The following is a 19,231-nucleotide window of genomic DNA, read 5'->3' as shown; positions in this document are numbered from 1 at the left end:
GTACCACGTACCATATATCCCAGTTGTACGTGTACACCCACAGCTGAAGGCAAACCTCACAGTTAGGAGTCATCAGTACATCTGAGAGTACCACGTACCATATATCCCAGTTGTACGTGTACACCCACAGCTGAAGGCAAACCTCACAGTTAGGAGTCATCAGTACATCTGTGAGTACCACGTACCATATATCCCAGTTGTACGTGTACACCCACAGCTGAAGGCAAACCTCACAGTTTGGTCATTGAAAGGCATTTAAAAGTGATACACATATCAGGAAGATGGATGTCAGCTTCTTTATTATGAGTGAGTGAGTGAGTATGGTTTTACGCCGCTTTTAGCAATATTCAAGCAAAATCACGGCGGGGGACACCAGAAATTGGCTTCACACATTGTACCCATGTCGGGAATAGAACCAGGGTCTTCGGCGTGACGAGCAAACGCTTTAACCACTAGGCTACCCGACCGCCCCTCTTTATTATGAGAAACACTTATGTCATAATAAAGAAGTTGACACCATCAGTACATCTGTGAGTACCACATACCATATATTGCAATGCTGACAACAGCAACTGTTTAAATATGGATCACGGTAAGTGTTGCCATGTATCAATGTTCGAACGAAATATATCGTTCTATATACTGTACCGCAACCTACTAGGTAATATATTGGCAGTATATCATATCAATAAAGTAAATATTGCTAAATAGTTTATAGTGACCTTGTTATGACTCCTAGCTCTATACTCTATATGTTGAGATTAAATCCCATTTCAGTGAGTGAGTGAATGAATTCTGCTTAGCTCTTACAAGGTGTGATTTGTAGGGGGAAGGCCTGAAGTTACACCTATAGTAGATATTAACAATTTTGGTGACACTTAGATGCATGAGGACGACAAACGAAAGATCATTACAAGGGCAGATCATGAATTCAAGCTGTTCCTGACACAGTTAAGGGATGCAACTCTGCACAGCAAATTTCTGTGCCTTGGGCATTTGGAACACCAGGATGTACCAGGATTACGGAAACCAGTCTGTGTGCTGGACTTGTCCGATTGTGACTGCAAAATGACTGATTTGAAATAGGGCAAACCATACATTTTAAAAAATGCTAACAGGACATTTTCAAAAAAAAGTATCAGCACGATAGGTTGAAATTGTATATATTAGGTCTATGTGTCATTGAATTTGTTAATAAATTGTATATATATCTAGTATATATATATATATGTTATGAAAGTAACAAGTTTATTCTTTTAATTCATGCATAAACATCCAGCACCTCAGATATGAGGTGGCCATGACCAAAATGAAAATGTCCGATTGGAAAAAACATATTTCCTGATCCCTGCTATGCACCCTAAAAATTGAAGTCATTAGATAATAATATACTGGCAGAAAATTTCAATGACACAATTTCCCCTTAACACTAACACAGCTACATGATCACATCCCACCTGTCTGATCCTAACACTAACACAGCTACATGATCACATCCCACCTGTCTGATCCTAACACTAACACAGCTACATGATCACATCCCACCTGACTGATCCTAACACTAACACAGCTACATGATCACATCCCACCTGTCTGATCCTAACACTAACACAGCTACATGATCACATCCCACCTGTCTGATCCTAACACTAACACAGCTACATGATCACATCCCACCTGTCTGATCCTAACACTAACACAGCTACATGATCACATCCCACCTGTCTGATCCTAACACTAACACAGCTACATGATCACATCCCACCTGTCTGATCCTAACACTAACACAGCTACATGATCACATCCCACCTGTCTGATCCTAACACTAACCCAGCTACATGATCACATCCCACCTGTCTGATCCTAACACTAACACAGCTACATGATCACATCCCACCTGTCTGATCCTAACACTAACACAGCTACATGATCACATCCCACCTGTCTGATCCTAACACTAACACAGCTACATGATCACATCCCACCTGTCTGATCCTAACACTAACACAGCTACATGATCACATCCCACCTGTCTGATCCTAACACTAACACAGCTACATGATCACATCCCACCTGTCTGATCCTAACACTAACACAGCTACATGATCACATCCCACCTGTCTGATCCTAACACTAACACAGCTACATGATCACATCCCACCTGTCTGATCCTAACACTAACACAGCTACATGATCACATCCCACCTGACTGATCCTAACACTAACCCAGCTACATGATCACATCCCACCTGTCTGATCCTAACACTAACACAGCTACATGATCACATCCCACCTGTCTGATCCTAACACTAACACAGCTACATGATCACATCCCACCTGTCTGATCCTAACACTAACACAGCTACATGATCACATCCCACCTGTCTGATCCTAACACTAACACAGCTACATGATCACATCCCACCTGTCTGATCCTAACACTAACACAGCTACATGATCACATTCCACCTGTCTGATCCTAACACTAACACAGCTACATGATCACATCCCACCTGTCTGATCCTAACACTAACACAGCTACATGATCACATCCCACCTGTCTGATCCTAACACTAACACAGCTACATGATCACATCCCACCTGTCTGATCCTAACACTAACACAGCTACATGATCACATCCCACCTGACTGATCCTAACACTAACACAGCTACATGATCACATCCCACCTGACTGATCCTAACACTAACACAGCTACATGATCACATCCCACCTGTCTGATCCTAACACTAACACAGCTACATGATCACATCCCACCTGTCTGATCCTAACACTAACACAGCTACATGATCACATCCCACCTGTCTGATCCTAACACTAACACAGCTACATGATCACATCCCACCTGACTGATCCTAACACTAACACAGCTACATGATCACATCCCACCTGTCGATCCTTGATGAAGATGATGAGAAGCCTCTGCCTTGGGACGAAGGGGTTCTCCAGGGTCAAGGTGAATCTGCCGAGTTCCTGACTCTTCGCTCCGTCGGCAGACAAGAGAGGTTGGAACTTCTGGACTGTCTGGTAGGCTGTGATGGAAAATAGGAAAGATCTTACAACTACTGTATTGTTCCTATTTATCTATAATTGTAAAAAAGACATTTTAATCTTTCAACTCATGATCTCTGGTGAAATGTTTTGTTATTACTGTAAAACATAAACTAAATGGGAGTGTTAAATATTTTTATAACACATTTTAAGTTCATCTGCAGTCATAAAATCATAGCCTATTTTCGAAACTCAGACAACTGATAAGTGCAAAAGCATTTCACACTTTTTTTGCCTCAAATATCAGCACACTAGCATCTAGAATGTATATTGTTTTTGGAAAGATGAAAATTTATCTCATGTCGTTTGTTTGTTGTTCATTTTTTAACGCCGCATTCAGCACTATTCCTGCTATATGACCCCGGTCTGTAAATAATCGAGTCTGGAATAGACAATCCAGTGATTGACATCATGACCATTGATCTACACAATTGGGTATGATGACATGCATCAACCAAGTCAGCGAGCCTGACCGCCCGATCCCGTTAGTTGCCTCTTACAACAAGCATAGTCATCTCTTAAGGCAAGCATGGGTTGCTTAAGATTTATTCTACCCCGGATCTTCACGGGCATATCTATATGAGGTAAATATATATACTACTCAAAAGAAGTTAGAGAACAACACATTTTTCCATATGACTAGTAACTCTGTCATGCAATGTCAGATTAAGTATTGCATATACAAAATTTTGAGTTTCAGAAACATTTTTTCAATCCAAGACCCTCTTTCCATGAAGTGATCTTAGCGCTATGACGTTAGTCTGTGTCAATCATAACCCACTTACTTCAATACAGACTAATGTCAGTCGTAGCGCTAAGATGTGCCTGGGGAACAGTGCAAGCAAGAGAATGGAAGCTGGCAGTTTTACAAACTCACTTTTCGTGACAGGTGTTGACGTAAATGGTGGCTGGTCCATCACAGAGCCATCATACACAAACGTCTTCCACTGTTCAACATCTCGACCAATCAGAATGAAGTCCATCGACCTCTGACGTGACACATTCATATCAAGTGAAGTCTCCAGGGATGAGTGAGGCTGTCGAGTAGGCACATTTAGACAAGTTACATCAGATGAGTTACATCAGACGAGTTACATCATATGAGTCAGGCTGTCGAGTACATGCATTTAGACGAGATACATCAGACGAAAGAGGCTGTCGAGTACACACATTTAGACAATATATATCAGACGAGTCAGGCAGTTGAGTACACACATTGAGATGAGTTACATCAGACTTGTATGTTTCAAAAGTTACATACACCAATCATCCACCTACACGTGAATACACATGTCATGCAGCATGGTCAACAGTCACTTCAGGTTCAACAAGTCAAAACTGACCTCACATATTTATTCATCACCTAATTATCTGGTGTACTGTATCTCCATTCTATTTACACTAAACACTATACCCATTCACCACCATTGCTTCACCTTCAGAAGTGACATCACCAGCTCCAACTCTCCTATCACTAACCTACCACAGAGTGTCCCTCACTCACCAGCTCCAACTCTCCTATCACTAACCTACAACAGAGTGTCCCTCACTCACCAGCTCCAACTCTCCTATCACTAACTTACCACAGAGTGTCCCTCACTCACCAGCTCCAACTCTCCTATCACTAACCTACCACAGAGTGTCCCTCACTCACCAGCTCCAACTCTCCTATCACTAACCTACCACTGAGTGTCCCTCACTCACCAGCTCCAACTCTCCTATCACTAACCTACCACAGAGTGTCCCTCACTCACCAGCTCCAACTCTCCTATCACTAACCTACCACAGAGTGTCCCTCACTCACCAGCTCCAACTCTCCTATCACTAACCTACCACAGAGAGTCCCTCACTCACCACCTCCAACTCTCCTATCACTAACCTACCACAGAGTGTCCCTCACTCACCAGCTCCAACTCTCCTATCACTAACCTACCACAGAGTGTCCCTCACTCACCAGCTCCAACTCTCCTATCACTAACCTACCACAGAGTGTCCCTCACTCACCAGCTCCAACTCTCCTATCACTAACTTACCACAGAGTGTCCCTCACTCACCAGCTCCAACTCTCCTATCACTAACCTACCACAGAGTGTCCCTCACTCACCAGCTCCAACTCTCCTATCACTAACCTACCACAGAGTGTCCCTCACTCACCAGCTCCAACTCTCCTATCACTAACTTACACCACAGAGCGTCCCTCACTCACCAGCTCCAACTTTCCTATCACTAACTTACCACTGAGTGTCCCTCACTCACCAGCTCCAACTCTCCTATCACTAACCTACCACAGAGTGTCCCTCACTCACCAGCTCCAACTCTCCTATCACTAACCTACCACAGAGTGTCCCTCACTCACCAGCTCCAACTCTCCTATCACTAACTTACCACAGAGTGTCCCTCACTCACCAGCTCCAACTCTCCTATCACTAACCTACCACAGAGTGTCCCTCACTCACCAGCTCCAACTCTCCTATCACTAACCTACCACAGAGTGTCCCTCACTCACCACCTCCAACTCTCCTATCACTAACTTACACCACAGAGCGTCCCTCACTCACCAGCTCCAAGTCTCCTATCACTAACCTACCACAGAGCGTCCCTCACTCACCAGCTCCAACTCTCCTATCACTTACTTACCACAGCATGTCCCTCACTCACCAGCTTGAAGGAGTGAATGAGTGAGTGAGTTGGGTTTAACGCCGCTTTTAACAGTATTCCAGTTATATCGCGGCGTGTCAGCTTAATGTGGGAGGAAAGCCCGAAGTGATGCAGGTCTCTGACATTTACCACTTCGGAGAAACCCACGAGCAAGGGTATGGTGCTGACAAACCTTGAAACATAATCGGGCGAACCGGGATTCGAACCCACAAGCCTAGGTTTCTGGCGTACCCAAGGGACGCAACTCTGCACAGCGAATCGCGGCGCCTTAGACGACTGGGCCACCCGTGCCCCCGACCTTGAAGGAGAGTTCCAGCATAGATCTACATTCAAAATAATAGCTTCTTCCAAGAGAGCCCTCAATGTATTTAAACGCATCACAAGACAGTCATGAATGATGTTTCAGCAGCAAAACATGTTCAGTCCCAATTCTACAAGACGTTCCAGTTGTATTTGTGATGGCACACAACAATGGAGACAAGGATATTGGTGTTAGTGATGCCTGATTGAAACTGGCCTCAAAAACAAAGCTGAGGTGAATATTGGTCCCAGGGTATATATCATAAGAGAATGGAGATATGATACACTGGATAACTGAGGATGGTGTTTAGTCCAGCTGACATCAACATGTCTAGAAGGAGCTAAACCAGCTTCAGCCTAAGACTTTGCCAGGACGAGACATGGTTAACTGTCCCTGAAGCCACCCTGAATCCCTCCTTGAAACATGGGTCATGATGAGTTAAGTAATCATACCTGCACTGGGTGCCGACATGGATGGTAGGGGATGCCCTCCAGTGGGGCGTCCGTGCTGCGTCCCTTGACGATCTTGAAGGCGCGGGGGACGATGGTGGGGGACAGGTCCTTGATGATGCTCTGTACTTCATACATCACGTAGTCCACGGAGTAGCGGGACAGTAGGTTCAGGTGACACCGGAACACAGACGGAGCACCTGCAGGGAGGTCAGAGGTTACTACGTCACTAAGGGCAAGGTTGAGGACTGAGAGTAACTGAATGATTGACATGTGAACAAGGGTCATGAGATGATGCACTACAACTCTTCTATTCCGATGCCTTTCTCCATTAAGAGAACAAACAGTGCAGAGGAGGTCATGTCTGGTCAGCCATCTTTACTAATGTTTTTTACGAAGAAATTAACAAGAACTAAAAGATATTCTTATGTAATTGACTGAAAGAGATGTCTTCAATCATCGATTTATATAGGATTTTAAACTAAGTGCCTTTGGCGGGAAAATTGGGGAAAAATCATGATGTTGTTCAAAACATGATTATTTCAATGTTCTTATTATTGTAAATTCTGAAGAATAGGGACATTTTTACTTCCAGACTTGGAGCCAATTATCGGCCTCTGACCAGGTCTAGATAAATCCCTGGAAATGGTGTGATGTATTCACAACATGCACCTATTATTATTTTCGATTCAGAACAACCTCTTTTGTTTGTTTTCGAGATCTTGATATCATATAGATGCTGGCCCAAATGCTACACTTGCGTGTAAACATGATTAACCAAGCAGCACCAGCAATACTAAGGCAATGAGTCCTCTATCCTGGCAAACAGACAATTAATTATCACAGAAGTCGGATCAGTCAATAGTCACCCATTTGACAAGACAGCAGTGGTCGATAGAGCAAGCAAATATCCACACTGCTGTGGAACAGTGACACAGAAATGTTCAGGTCATAGCTGAGAGCTGGTCCTCTCTGAAGGTCAAACATCCGATTACTGACCATACACAACAGCCATTGTGTCCTGCCAATCCCCCCATCTTACATGTGACAGGCATGTATAACTTGGTGTTTCACAGAGACACAAGACATGGAGTCATGCGTTTTTGAGCATCAGCTTTTTTCGAACCCCTTAACAATACATAACTATGTGCTTAATCACTTAATCGAGGTAGACGCTTGAAAGCCCACTGAAGACATCAAAGTGTTCGCCACTTGCCGCTGAAGTTACAGTTTTCCATTCACTGTCTCGAATACGGAAGACAGCCAAACTGCACAAGAAATATCTGCCTGGCACTATTCACTGAGTAAGGCATGATAATCAAAGATGATGTTTGTTTTTGTTTGTTGTTTAACACCATTATCAGCAATATTCCTGATAAATGAGGACAGCCTGTTAATAACCATATATCGACCAGACAATCCAGTGATTGAAATTACGAACAACATAATCATGTCAAGTGTAAAATGACATGAAATCAAGCAAGTCGCTGAGCTTGACCAAACATTTCATTCAGTCATCTCTTACGACAAACACAGGGTGCTGTTGACCTGTTCTAACCTGGAATCCCCACGGGCCAAAGACAACACAGCAGAGTGTGTGTGAGTGAGTGAGTTGGGTTTAACACTGCTTTTAACAGTATTCCAGTTATATCACTGGATATGTGTCAGCTTAATGTGAGAGGAAAGCCCAAAGTGATGCAGGTTTCAGACGTTTACCACTTCGGTGAAACGCACAAGCACCGGTATGGTGCAGACAAACCTAGAAACATAATTGGGGCGAACCCGGATTCAAACCCACAATCATAGGTTTCTGGCGTACCCAATTCTGCACAGCGAATTGTGGCGCCTTAGACGTCTGGGCCACCCGTGCCCCCACAACACAGCAGAAGATAAATAATCCTCCCTGACTCCTGAAACAGATAGGACTTCCCCCCTACCCAGTTTGTTGCAGTAAGCCAGCCACGGGTCCATGAGCATGGTGAAGACATTGTTCAGTGACCCCCGCTCTCCATCCTCGTACTTGGTGACGAGGTCCTTCAGCCCCGAGTCTGCCATCAGACTGGAGGAGTCTGGTCCCATCCCGAACCCAGCAGACGGAGTGTTGGGCTGGGTGGTGGACTGCACCGACACCCAGTCGAAGGACTGAAAGAAGAAATGAAAGCTAATTCTTTTTAAGGATACAAGTATTCTGGATTAAAAGCATTTCACTTTTTCATAGATAATTTTATAATATAAATATTTAATTTTCTAATTTTATGTTCGGATTAAAAAAAAGAAATGGATGGTAACCATGTTTCCATGCCAGATGATGTTCTTCTCCAATATTCACAAGACATGCTATTCTAAGGAATAAAGGATTTTGTTTGTTGCTTAACACCACACTCAGCTATATTCAAGCTATATGACGGCGGTCTGTAAATAATCAAGTCTGGACCAGACAATCCAGTGATTAACATCATGCGTATCGATCCATGCAGTTGGGTTGGATGATATGCATCAACCAAGTCAGCGAGCCTGGCCACCCGATCCCATTAGTCGCCTTTTACGACAAGCTTAGTCGCCTTTTATGGCAAGCATGGGTTGCTGAAGACCTATTCTACCCAGGATCTTAAGGAACATACATGCTTTATCAACATTTATGCAAAAAACTATTTTATCAGTAATAGTAACTGTTTACAAGGTGCAGCTGAAATGTTTATCTTTGAAACAATGATATGATTGCCTCATTTAATGAATACTGTGATTAGTTATCCACTACCAGGAGTGTCTATTGTGATCCACTGAAAGTATTCACGTATTTGGTCATATTTTTAACTACAGCGATTAATGATCGGTCAATGATCATGATGAAGGAAAAATCATAAATTTGAAGCTTTCTCTTGCAGCATCCTTAATGGAATAAAAAATTAATACAATTGCAAAACTCTCAGATAATATATTATTATACTACATATTCATTAACACGATGCAGTATAAATGGAAACAATATACAACTCAGTTTTCGATTGGGATAATCAGAAAATATCAGTCTGCTTAAATATACACTTGACATGCTATGAGAATCGGTTTTGAGTCTCATGGAAAGAAGAAAATACCCCTATCAAAGTGGTGTAGTATAGATCATAGATTGCAAGATTCATGCCTTGGAAACTGAAACCAATCATTTTGTTTGTTTGTTTGTTTGTTTGTTTGTTCATTGTTTAATGCCACACTCAGCAATATCCCAGCTATATGATGGTGGTCTGTGAATAATCGAGTCTGGACCAGACAATCCAATGATTCATATCATGAGCATCGATCCATGCAGTTGGGATACGATAACATGCATCATCCAAGTCAGCAAGCCTGATCATTCCAACCCCGTTAGTCGCCTCTAACGACAAGCATAGTCGCCTTTTACGGCAAGGATGGGTTGTAACCAATCAATCATAGATGACATCGATAAGTGGAACAACACTACAAAGTACAATACAGAACAACAAGCTAGTCACTCCACAGATCTCTGACCAACAAGTCTATACACATCAACAGTTCCAGAGCTGTCTATGTTGCCAGGCCAAGAAAGTTAGTATCAACCACAAATGGTCTAGTCACTATTGATCTAGGTCCATTCAAGTTAGTATCAGTTTCAAATCACTCTCAATCACTCTTCTTCCATTAATATAAGCTTAAAGTTAGTAGGGGTGACTATTGGTCTGGAAATCACTATTGCCATAACTATTGATATTGAAAGAAACTATTGCGATAACTATTGATATTGCAAGCAACTATTGTGATACATATCGACAGTTTTCAGTGTGTCATTTTAGATGGATTTTAGAGTTGAATTAAACCTTGGAACTGAAGTTTCCTTTGAATGTGATAACCACAACAAATAATAAGTAAAGTTTGAGATATGACTGATTTGTTATTTCTTTACCCTAATAATTTAAGAAAAAGAAACTTCCACATTAGCATGTGTAAATTACTACCACTCATGATCAAAAGAAACAAAATTTTAAACAGCATTGCATGTTTTTTATTTTACATGGTAAATACAATCGAAACTTTTGATATTCCTGAATGAAATCGATACTATTGATCGGAAACTTATTTAAGAATCGATTTATTGACTTTAAGAGCTTACCAATAGCAATATATCGATATTTCGATATATCGTGACACCCCTAAAAGTTAGTAACAACGAACACAAGTCCATCTCTACAGTTGTTACCATGCCTTGGATATTAGTGTCAGCCACCAGCAGTCTAGCCACTACAATTCTATATCTGTGTGTGTTACCTTGCCAAGGTCAGGAGGGGGAGAGGTCATGCGAACCTTGGGGTCAGCCTTGGCGACGATGCCCTTGAGTGACATGAAGGGGGATGCCGACTGGGGGACGGCCGGCAGACCGGTGTTCATCCTCACGGCATCCGATGCCCGGCGACTGATGATGGAATGGCGCCGATCACGTGTCTCACTGGGAGGGTCTGGTTTGATAGAGATATGAGCAAAACATAAATGAATGGGTGAGTCCTTGTGCGTGTTGCAAGCCACGAATCACTTAGAGTAAGTAAAGTAATCACTTATCCCTGGTTCTGCAAAGCCCTTGCGCACTCTTCCAAAATGGTGCGTGACTACCACTTGGTTGCCTTGCCTTAATGAAAAACATAATATAAGAGGCTCAATGACAAGCTGATAAATTTGGACTACTTTGAAGATGTGGAGCAGCCTGGGACTCTGGGATGTTATCTGGTTTTGCCAGGTACACTAGTCAAGAATTTCTTGTTCGGCTGTCAAACTCAAATTTCCTTCAGACGCCATGTTGGTTTGAGAACTAAGCAACTCAGCCAGTAATTGGTATGATTGCAGGAGGCTGAAAGTTATTGCCCTGATGTAAGGCAAATCCCTGTAAATCACTAGCAAGGATTGGCTATGTGCAAAAACAACCAGTTTAACCATGAAGTCAGTTGACCAAAGTTCTTCCCTGTTGTGACCAAGTACAATACATACACCTGGAAAATGATCAAGCAATGTTTTACACCGCTTTTTAGCAATATTCCAGCAATATTATGGCGGGGGACACCTGGGCTTCACTCATTGTACCCATGTGGGGAATTGAATTCGGACCTTCGGCATGACGAGCGAACACTTTTACCACTAGGCTACCCCACCGCCCCCTATCTGTATGAACATACAGTGTTCTTGTTCCAACTGCCCAGGAGGTATCAGTGGTATTATAGACATTTGTCAAAATTCTATGTCCCTCCTATTGACCAGTCAGATTCCACCTCTCATATCACTTGCATTTGCTTCAAACAAAATGCCGGTGCCCAGTCAAGATGATCAGATCAATAATCAAGATCTATATTGTCAAAAAAATGGGTCTTACACTGCATCAAATCACTTGAGCACCTTGATTAAAATCATAAAAAGATTTGGAAAACATCTCTTGATGCCCAGTTGACGGTACACATGCTTTGCAAATCCTGCAGTTCACCAAAGGGTGCACGTTGAAATCCATGTTGTTAACAAACCGGATGTCTAGTTCTTTACAAGATTTTGATTGGACTAAGCATAGACTTGTTAGTCCATCCAAAATGTATCTCTAGAATTCCAGCCCAGTTCGGCAAGGGTGGAAACTGGACTTTTATAGACAATAAATTGGCAATTTAGTATAATTTTTGGAGATAATTCCGTCTTCTAAATAAACAAACTAACTGCATTGATCTCAGTTGTTTTCACAGCTAATCCTCACCCAGAGAACTTTCACTTTCTTTAAATAACAAAAAAATTTAGTTTGATGTTATAATGATGATGTTCTTTTCTATAAGCTTAAATGACTTGGTATTTCTCAGGGAATGAGGAGTCTTGTGGCACAAGCCAATCAACAAGTTGGGCTTTGGAGCTGTGCTCACACTGGATTGACACACTGACACAATTATCAGCTGGCTCTAGACATACTTCTTTCAACCTATCTGAATTAGAATTGTCCACATTTGACCCGAGAGTTGGCAACATATATGACGAAGTCCTAATAAATAGATGGGATTGAATGGATATGTCTTGTCTCTTATTTAACCGTCCATATATCAGGTCAGTACGATCTGGTTTTCCCCTCTCTGGTTTTAATGCCACCCTGGTTATAGCAAGGCCACATTGACACACTACACTACTGCAATCTGGCTGGCTACCCGAATACAAGGTTGTGTAGCTGGGTTGACAGCAAGGCCACATTGACACACTACACTACTGCAATCTGGCTGGCTACCCCAATACAAAGTTGTGTAGCTGGGTTGACAGCAAGGCCACGTTGACACACTACACTACTGCAATCTGGCTGGCTACCCCAATACAAAGCTGTGTAGCTGGGTTGACAGCAAGGCCACGTTGACACACTTCACTACTGCAATCTGGCTGGCTACCCCAATACAAAGTTGTGTAGCTGGGTTGACAGCAAGGCCACATTGACACACTACACTACTGCAATCTGGCTGGCTACCCCAATACAAGGTTGTGTAGCTGGGTTGACAGCAAGGCCACGTTGACACACTACACTACTGCAATCTGGCTGGCTACCCAAATACAAGGTTGTGTAGCCGGGTTGACAGCAAGGCCACATTGACACACTACACTACTGCAATCTGGCTGGCTACCCCAATACAAGGTTGTGTAGCTGGGTTGACAGCAAGGCCACGTTGACACACTACACTACTGCAATCTGGCTGGCTACCCGAATATAAAGTTGTGTAGCTGGGTTGACAGCAAGGCCACATTGACACACTACACTACTGCAATCTGGCTGGCTACCCCAATACAAGGTTGTGTAGCTTGGTTGACAGCAAGGCCACATTGACACACTACACTACTGCAATCTGGCTGGCTACCCCAATACAAGGTTGTGTAGCTGGGTTGACAGCAAGGCCACATTGACACACTACACTACTGCAATCTGGCTGGCTACCCGAATACAAAGTTGTGTAGCTGGGTTGACAGCAAGGCCACATTGACACACTACACTACTGCAATCTGGCTGGCTACCCCAATACAAGGTTGTGTAGCTGGGTTGACAGCAAGGCCACGTTGACACACTACACTACTGCAATCTGGCTGGCTACCCCAATACAAAGTTGTGTAGCTGGGTTGACAGCAAGGCCACATTGACACACTACACTACTGCAATCTGGCTGGCTACCCCAATACAAGGTTGTGTAGCTGGGTTGACAGCAAGGCCACATTGACACACTACACTACTGCAATCTGGCTGGCTACCCCAATACAAGGTTGTGTAGCTGGGTTGACAGCAAGGCCACATTGACACACTACACTACTGCAATCTGGCTGGCTACCCCAATACAAGGTTGTGTAGCTGGGTTGACAGCAAGGCCACGTTGACACACTACACTACTGCAATCTGGCTGGCTACCCGAATACAAAGCTGTGTAGCTGGGTTGACAGCAAGGCCACATTGAAACACTTCACTACTGCAATCTGGCTGGCTACCCGAATACAAAGTTGTGTAGCTGGGTTGACAGCAAGGCCACATTGACACACTACACTACTGCAATCTGGCTGGCTACCCCAATACAAGGTTGTGTAGCTGGGTTGACAGCAAGGCCATGTTGACACACTACACTACTGCAATCTGGCTGGCTACCCGAATACAAAGCTGTGTAGCTGGGTTGACAGCAAGGCCACATTGACACACTACACTACTGCAATCTGGCTTGCCACACACATACAAGGTTAAACAAGCTTGTATGATCTGGTAAGGCCCAAACAACCAGGTACACTGCTACCTGGCTGTGTAATTCGTTTATGATAATTGGAAAAGGCTATAGTAAATCACTTTAATTATAGACATTTAACACAGCCACGGTACTGACTGACATAGGGCAGCAATCAGAGCAAATCCAGGATTCAAACTCACAAGCTCGACCCTGTCTGCAAAGGGACACAACTCTGCACTATCAGACATGACACCTTAAACCACTGGGCTAACCAACCAGTTAGGTTTTCATGTCCAGCAATAACACCGGAGAGGATCACCAAGAATATTCACACTGATCCCATGTGTGGAACTAAACCCTGGTCTTCTGTGTGACAAGCAAGGGCTTTAACCCCAAGGCTACCCGTAAAATGATATAACATCAATCACAAGAAGGTGCTGCTGCCTTACTCAGATCTCTAATACTTACCATACCTGACTACTGTACTAGTCTACAGCTCATTGCTAACCAGGAACACCATAGGCTACAAAGAGTCCAAACTTCTTCTGGATGGTGACAGTAACATCACATTATCTCAATACTTCAGTCTCTTATTGGCTCGAGATGACAACAAGGTTTTTTTCTCTGACATACATCAATGGAACAACCCCAAACTACCCCTGTGATCTTCTAAAGGTGTACAAGCCCTCAAGACTCATTTGTCTGACTCGACGAATCTGCTACAACCTCAAAGATGGAAACCCACACATTTGGATGCTGTTCTTTCCAAAACTGTGTGAATGGAACACTCTGCCAGATGAAATCTAATGTTCTCCAACACCAAACTCTCCTGCTTCAATCATCCTACTGTCATTAGGAATTCTTATTTATCTTGTCGGGCGGTCGGGTAGCCTAGTGGTTAAAGCGTTCGCTCGTCACGCCGAAGACCCGGGTTTGATTCCCGACATGGGTACAATGTGTGAAGCCCATTTCTGGTGTCCCCCGTTGTGATATTGCTGGAATATTGCTAAAAGCGACGTTAAACCATACTCACTCACTCACTATTTATCTTGTCAAGCACTATAGCATGCTGCCTGATTGAATATGGTGCTGTGAAGTGGTCTACATAAGTGGTCTTATCATAATGGAGATGTTCACATGAGAGAGCAAGCAGGTGAAGATAAGTGGCAACCTACCCTTGGGGCTTGTAGGTGAGTTGGGCACAGAACACAAGGGAAGGGGGAAGCCGTCCTGGAGATGTCTGGGTATGTGACAGATGGGCGCCGTCAACAGCGTGTACTCCATCACAACGTCACACAGGGAGTACCTGACGGCGTTCATCAGGCGTTCCCGCAGTGCCTTCAGGTCGGAGTTGCCGTTCTCCCAGATCTTGAACTGAATCAGTGCCGTGGGGCCTGGAGGCACAAATTCAGGCAATCAGAGACTTGGAGAATTGTCAGATTTCGGACAAACACTGAATGCATGTACATTACATCATAGATGGAGGGTTCTAACTACTGGTACTGAGCCAAGTGGCTGAACCTGCAGAGAGCTGTTACCTGGTCTGGAGGGGGAGGGGTTGGGCAGATGAACGAAAGTTTCCACCAGACGTTCGAACTCCTCCGGGTCTTGTATCTTGGTGGACGACATGCTGCAGGGCTTGGGGCAACTCAGTAACTTGACAGGGCTCCCCGTACCATCCGCCAGAGACAGGCTGATACACGCAATACCTGCACACAGGGAGATCATCATCATCATCATCATCATCCATATTAGCTTCATCAATCATGTAACCTTCATCATCGATATTAATGTTCATCTCTATAATCACCAGCCGGACAATCAATAACAGAATAAAGGGAGTCCTATATAATATCACCTTCAAAATAAATACTTCGATCAATGTTTCTAATCATAACATTACATGCAGTGAACAGCAAGAGTAACATGAAGTCACACAAATGATTACCTTTTCCTCCAATGGCTTGAGGACGCAGATGCAGGAAGGCATCTTCTTGTGGTATAGCCCCTGTTTGGCCTTCAACACTGTCCTGTTTGAACAGACAGACATTTCATGTAATTTCCTGTCCAATGGATTATATGTTTGATGTAAAATATATATTGATGGTGGATGGATAAATACATGACTAGATAAAAGGATAGATTGACAGGTGGGATGGTGGATACATGCCTAGATGGACAGGTGGGTGGGTGGATATATGGATAGATGGACAGGTGGGTGGGTGGATATATGGATAGATGGACAGGTGGGTGGGTGGATATATGCATAGATGGACAGGTGGGTGGGTGGATATATGCATAGATGGACAGGTGTGTGGGTGGACACATGGATAGATGGACAGAAGGTTGGGTGGATACATGGATAGATGGACAGGTGGGTGGGTGGGTGGGTGGATATATGGATAGATGGACAGGTGGGTGGGTGGTTGGGTGGATATATGGATAGATGGACAGGTGGGTGGGTGGATATATGCATAGATGGACAGGTGTGTGGGTGGACACATGGATAGATGGACAGAAGGTTGGGTGGATACATGGATAGATGGACAGGTGGGTGGGTGGGTGGGTGGATACATGGATAGATGGACAGGTGGGTGGGTGGATACATGGATAAATGGACAGGTGTGTGGGTGGACACATGGATAGATGGATAGATGGACAGAAGGTTGGGTGGATACATGCATAGATGGACAGAAGGGTGGGTGGATGGTTGGGTGGATATATGGATAGATGGACAGGTGGGTGGGTACATGAATAGATGGAAAGATGGGAGGGTGGGTACATAGATGGATGGTCAGATGACAGACACATGGATACACCCATGGACATATGACAGATAGATGTATACATCTGCATGCCAAGTGCGGTGACTACCTGGAAGTGGTACTCGGGCACTGCATCCACATAGTTTGGCGTGTGCAGGAACTGCAGCAGGTTCTGTCGGAGGTAGAAGATGAGGGCCTGGAGGTACATCATGGCGTGGCCGGGGATGGTCAGCTGCAGCACCTCCACAGGCTCCTGGTCCGGCCGCTGGATGAACTGCACACAGGAACAGGAGAACTTACATGACACTATGCTTCAAACTCCTTCGATTTCAGAGCTGTCAGATAACCATGACACTTCAACAACTTTTGAAGATCATAGCAGAATTACAACTTATCAAGGAGGAAACTGGCACAATCTTTCTTCTATTGTATCTTGTTTTACCTATGGAAGTGATGCTGTTCATTTTCATGGTAAATATAAGATCATTAGAGCTGTTATTTACTTCCTTGAACTGAAAAAAAGCCTAAAAAGTTGATTTTGAAGGATGGAAACTTGCTGACCTGTTAACGCACAATTCATCAAACTTACGGAATGGGATTTTTTTTGGCGACTTTAAACTTTTGAAGTGCAACAACACTTCCTCCTAACAGACTAAGGCAGAGGACAGTAGTTGTTAACATACATGGACATCCTCCGGCTTCAGTTTACACTTGGGGTTTCTGTTAAGCATCACTGAGATGACTTCAAGCACAGCTTCGTCCAGCTTCTTCTGCAGCAGTCGCATCAGCTCCTCCCGAATCTCAGAACCTGCACACACAGACACATACCATCAGCTCCTCCCGAAACTCAGAACCTGCACACACAGACCCATACCATCAGCTCCTCCCCAATCTCAGAACCTGCACACACAGACACATACCATCAGCTCCTCCCGAAACTCAGAACCTGCACACACAGACACATACCATCAGCTCCTCCCCAATCTCAGAACCTGCACACACAGACACATACCATCAGCTCCTCCCCAATCTCAGAACCTGCACACACAGACCCATACCATCAGCTCCTCCCCAATCTCAGAACCTGCACACACAGACCCATACCATCAGCTCCTCCCGAAACTCAGAACCTGCACACACAGACCCATACCATCAGCTCCTCCCCAATCTCAGAACCTGCACACACAGACACATACCATCAGCTCCTCCCCAATCTCAGAACCTGCACACACAGACCCATACCATCAGCTCCTCCCCAATCTCAGAACCTGCACACACAGACACATACCATCAGCTCCTCCCCAATCTCAGAACCTGCACACACAGACCCATACCATCAGCTCCTCCCGAATCTCAGAACCTGCACAAACAGACACATACCATTAACTCCTCCCGAATCTCAGAACCTGCATACACAGACCCATACCATCAGCTCCTCCCCAATCTCAGAACCAGTTTCTATCTCCTCCATGTCATACACCTGTGTGTGCTAGTACCTATCTCCTCGATGCCGTACACCTGTGTGTGCTAGTACCTATCTCCTCCATGTCATACACCTGTGTATCCTAGTACCTATCTCCTCAATGTCGGACACCTGTGTATGCTAGTACCTATCTCCTCGATGCTGTACACCTGTGTATACTAGTACCTATCTCCTCAATGTACACCTGTGTACACTAGTACCTAAATCCTCAATGTACACCTGTGTATACTAGTACCTATCTCCTCAATGTACACCTGTGTATACTAGTACCTATCTCCTCAATGTACACCTGTGTACACTAATACCTAAATCCTCAATGTACACCTGTGTATACTAGTACCTATCTCCTCAATGTACACCTGTGTATACTAGTACCTATCTCCTCAATGTACACCTGTGTACACTAGTACCTAAATCCTCAATGTACACCTGTGTACACTAGTACCTATCTCCTCAATGTACACCTGTGTATGCCAGTACCTATCTCCTCAATGTACACCTGTGTATACTAGTACCTATCTCCTCAATGTACACCTGTGTACACTAGTACCTAAATCCTCAATGTACACCTGTGTATACTAGTACCTATCTCCTCAATGTACACCTGTGTATACTAGTACCTATCTCCTCAATGTACACCTGTGTACACTAGTACCTAAATCCTCAATGTACACCTGTGTATACTAGTACCTATCTCCTCAATGTACACCTGTGTATGCCAGTACCTATCTCCTCAATGTACACCTGTGTATACTAGTACCTATCTCCTCGATGGTGTACACCTGTGTATACTAG

General features: G+C 44.0%; 1 protein-coding gene across 3 annotated transcripts in view; it reads right to left on the bottom strand.

The window, feature by feature from the left end:
- LOC124121185 (KICSTOR complex protein SZT2-like) overlaps nucleotides 1–19,231 on the bottom strand; it is a 162,020-nt gene that overhangs the window by 47,265 nt on the left and 95,524 nt on the right. For 2 of the 3 annotated variants that reach the window (XM_048399868.1, XM_048399869.1), the window contains exons 40-49: nucleotides 17,637–17,761; nucleotides 17,063–17,227; nucleotides 16,137–16,218; nucleotides 15,727–15,897; nucleotides 15,364–15,582; nucleotides 10,761–10,948; nucleotides 8,417–8,621; nucleotides 6,483–6,679; nucleotides 3,949–4,108; nucleotides 2,910–3,052 (exon numbers count right to left, since the gene is read on the bottom strand). In XM_048399868.1, the coding sequence (XP_048255825.1) occupies nucleotides 2,910–3,052; nucleotides 3,949–4,108; nucleotides 6,483–6,679; nucleotides 8,417–8,621; nucleotides 10,761–10,948; nucleotides 15,364–15,582; nucleotides 15,727–15,897; nucleotides 16,137–16,218; nucleotides 17,063–17,227; nucleotides 17,637–17,761 (1,655 nt within the window). The remainder of the gene's footprint in view (nucleotides 1–2,909; nucleotides 3,053–3,948; nucleotides 4,109–6,482; nucleotides 6,680–8,416; nucleotides 8,622–10,760; nucleotides 10,949–15,363; nucleotides 15,583–15,726; nucleotides 15,898–16,136; nucleotides 16,219–17,062; nucleotides 17,228–17,636; nucleotides 17,762–19,231) is intronic. The other variant, XM_048399870.1, reaches the window with a different exon arrangement.

The sequence above is a fragment of the Haliotis rufescens genome, unplaced genomic scaffold (assembly GCF_023055435.1).
Source record: "Haliotis rufescens isolate VD_foot unplaced genomic scaffold, xgHalRufe1.0.p SCAF_2, whole genome shotgun sequence".
Lineage (NCBI taxonomy): Eukaryota > Metazoa > Mollusca > Gastropoda > Lepetellida > Haliotidae > Haliotis > Haliotis rufescens.
Note: the sequence above shows the minus strand (reverse complement) of the source record. Positions and strands in the feature narration are given on the sequence as shown.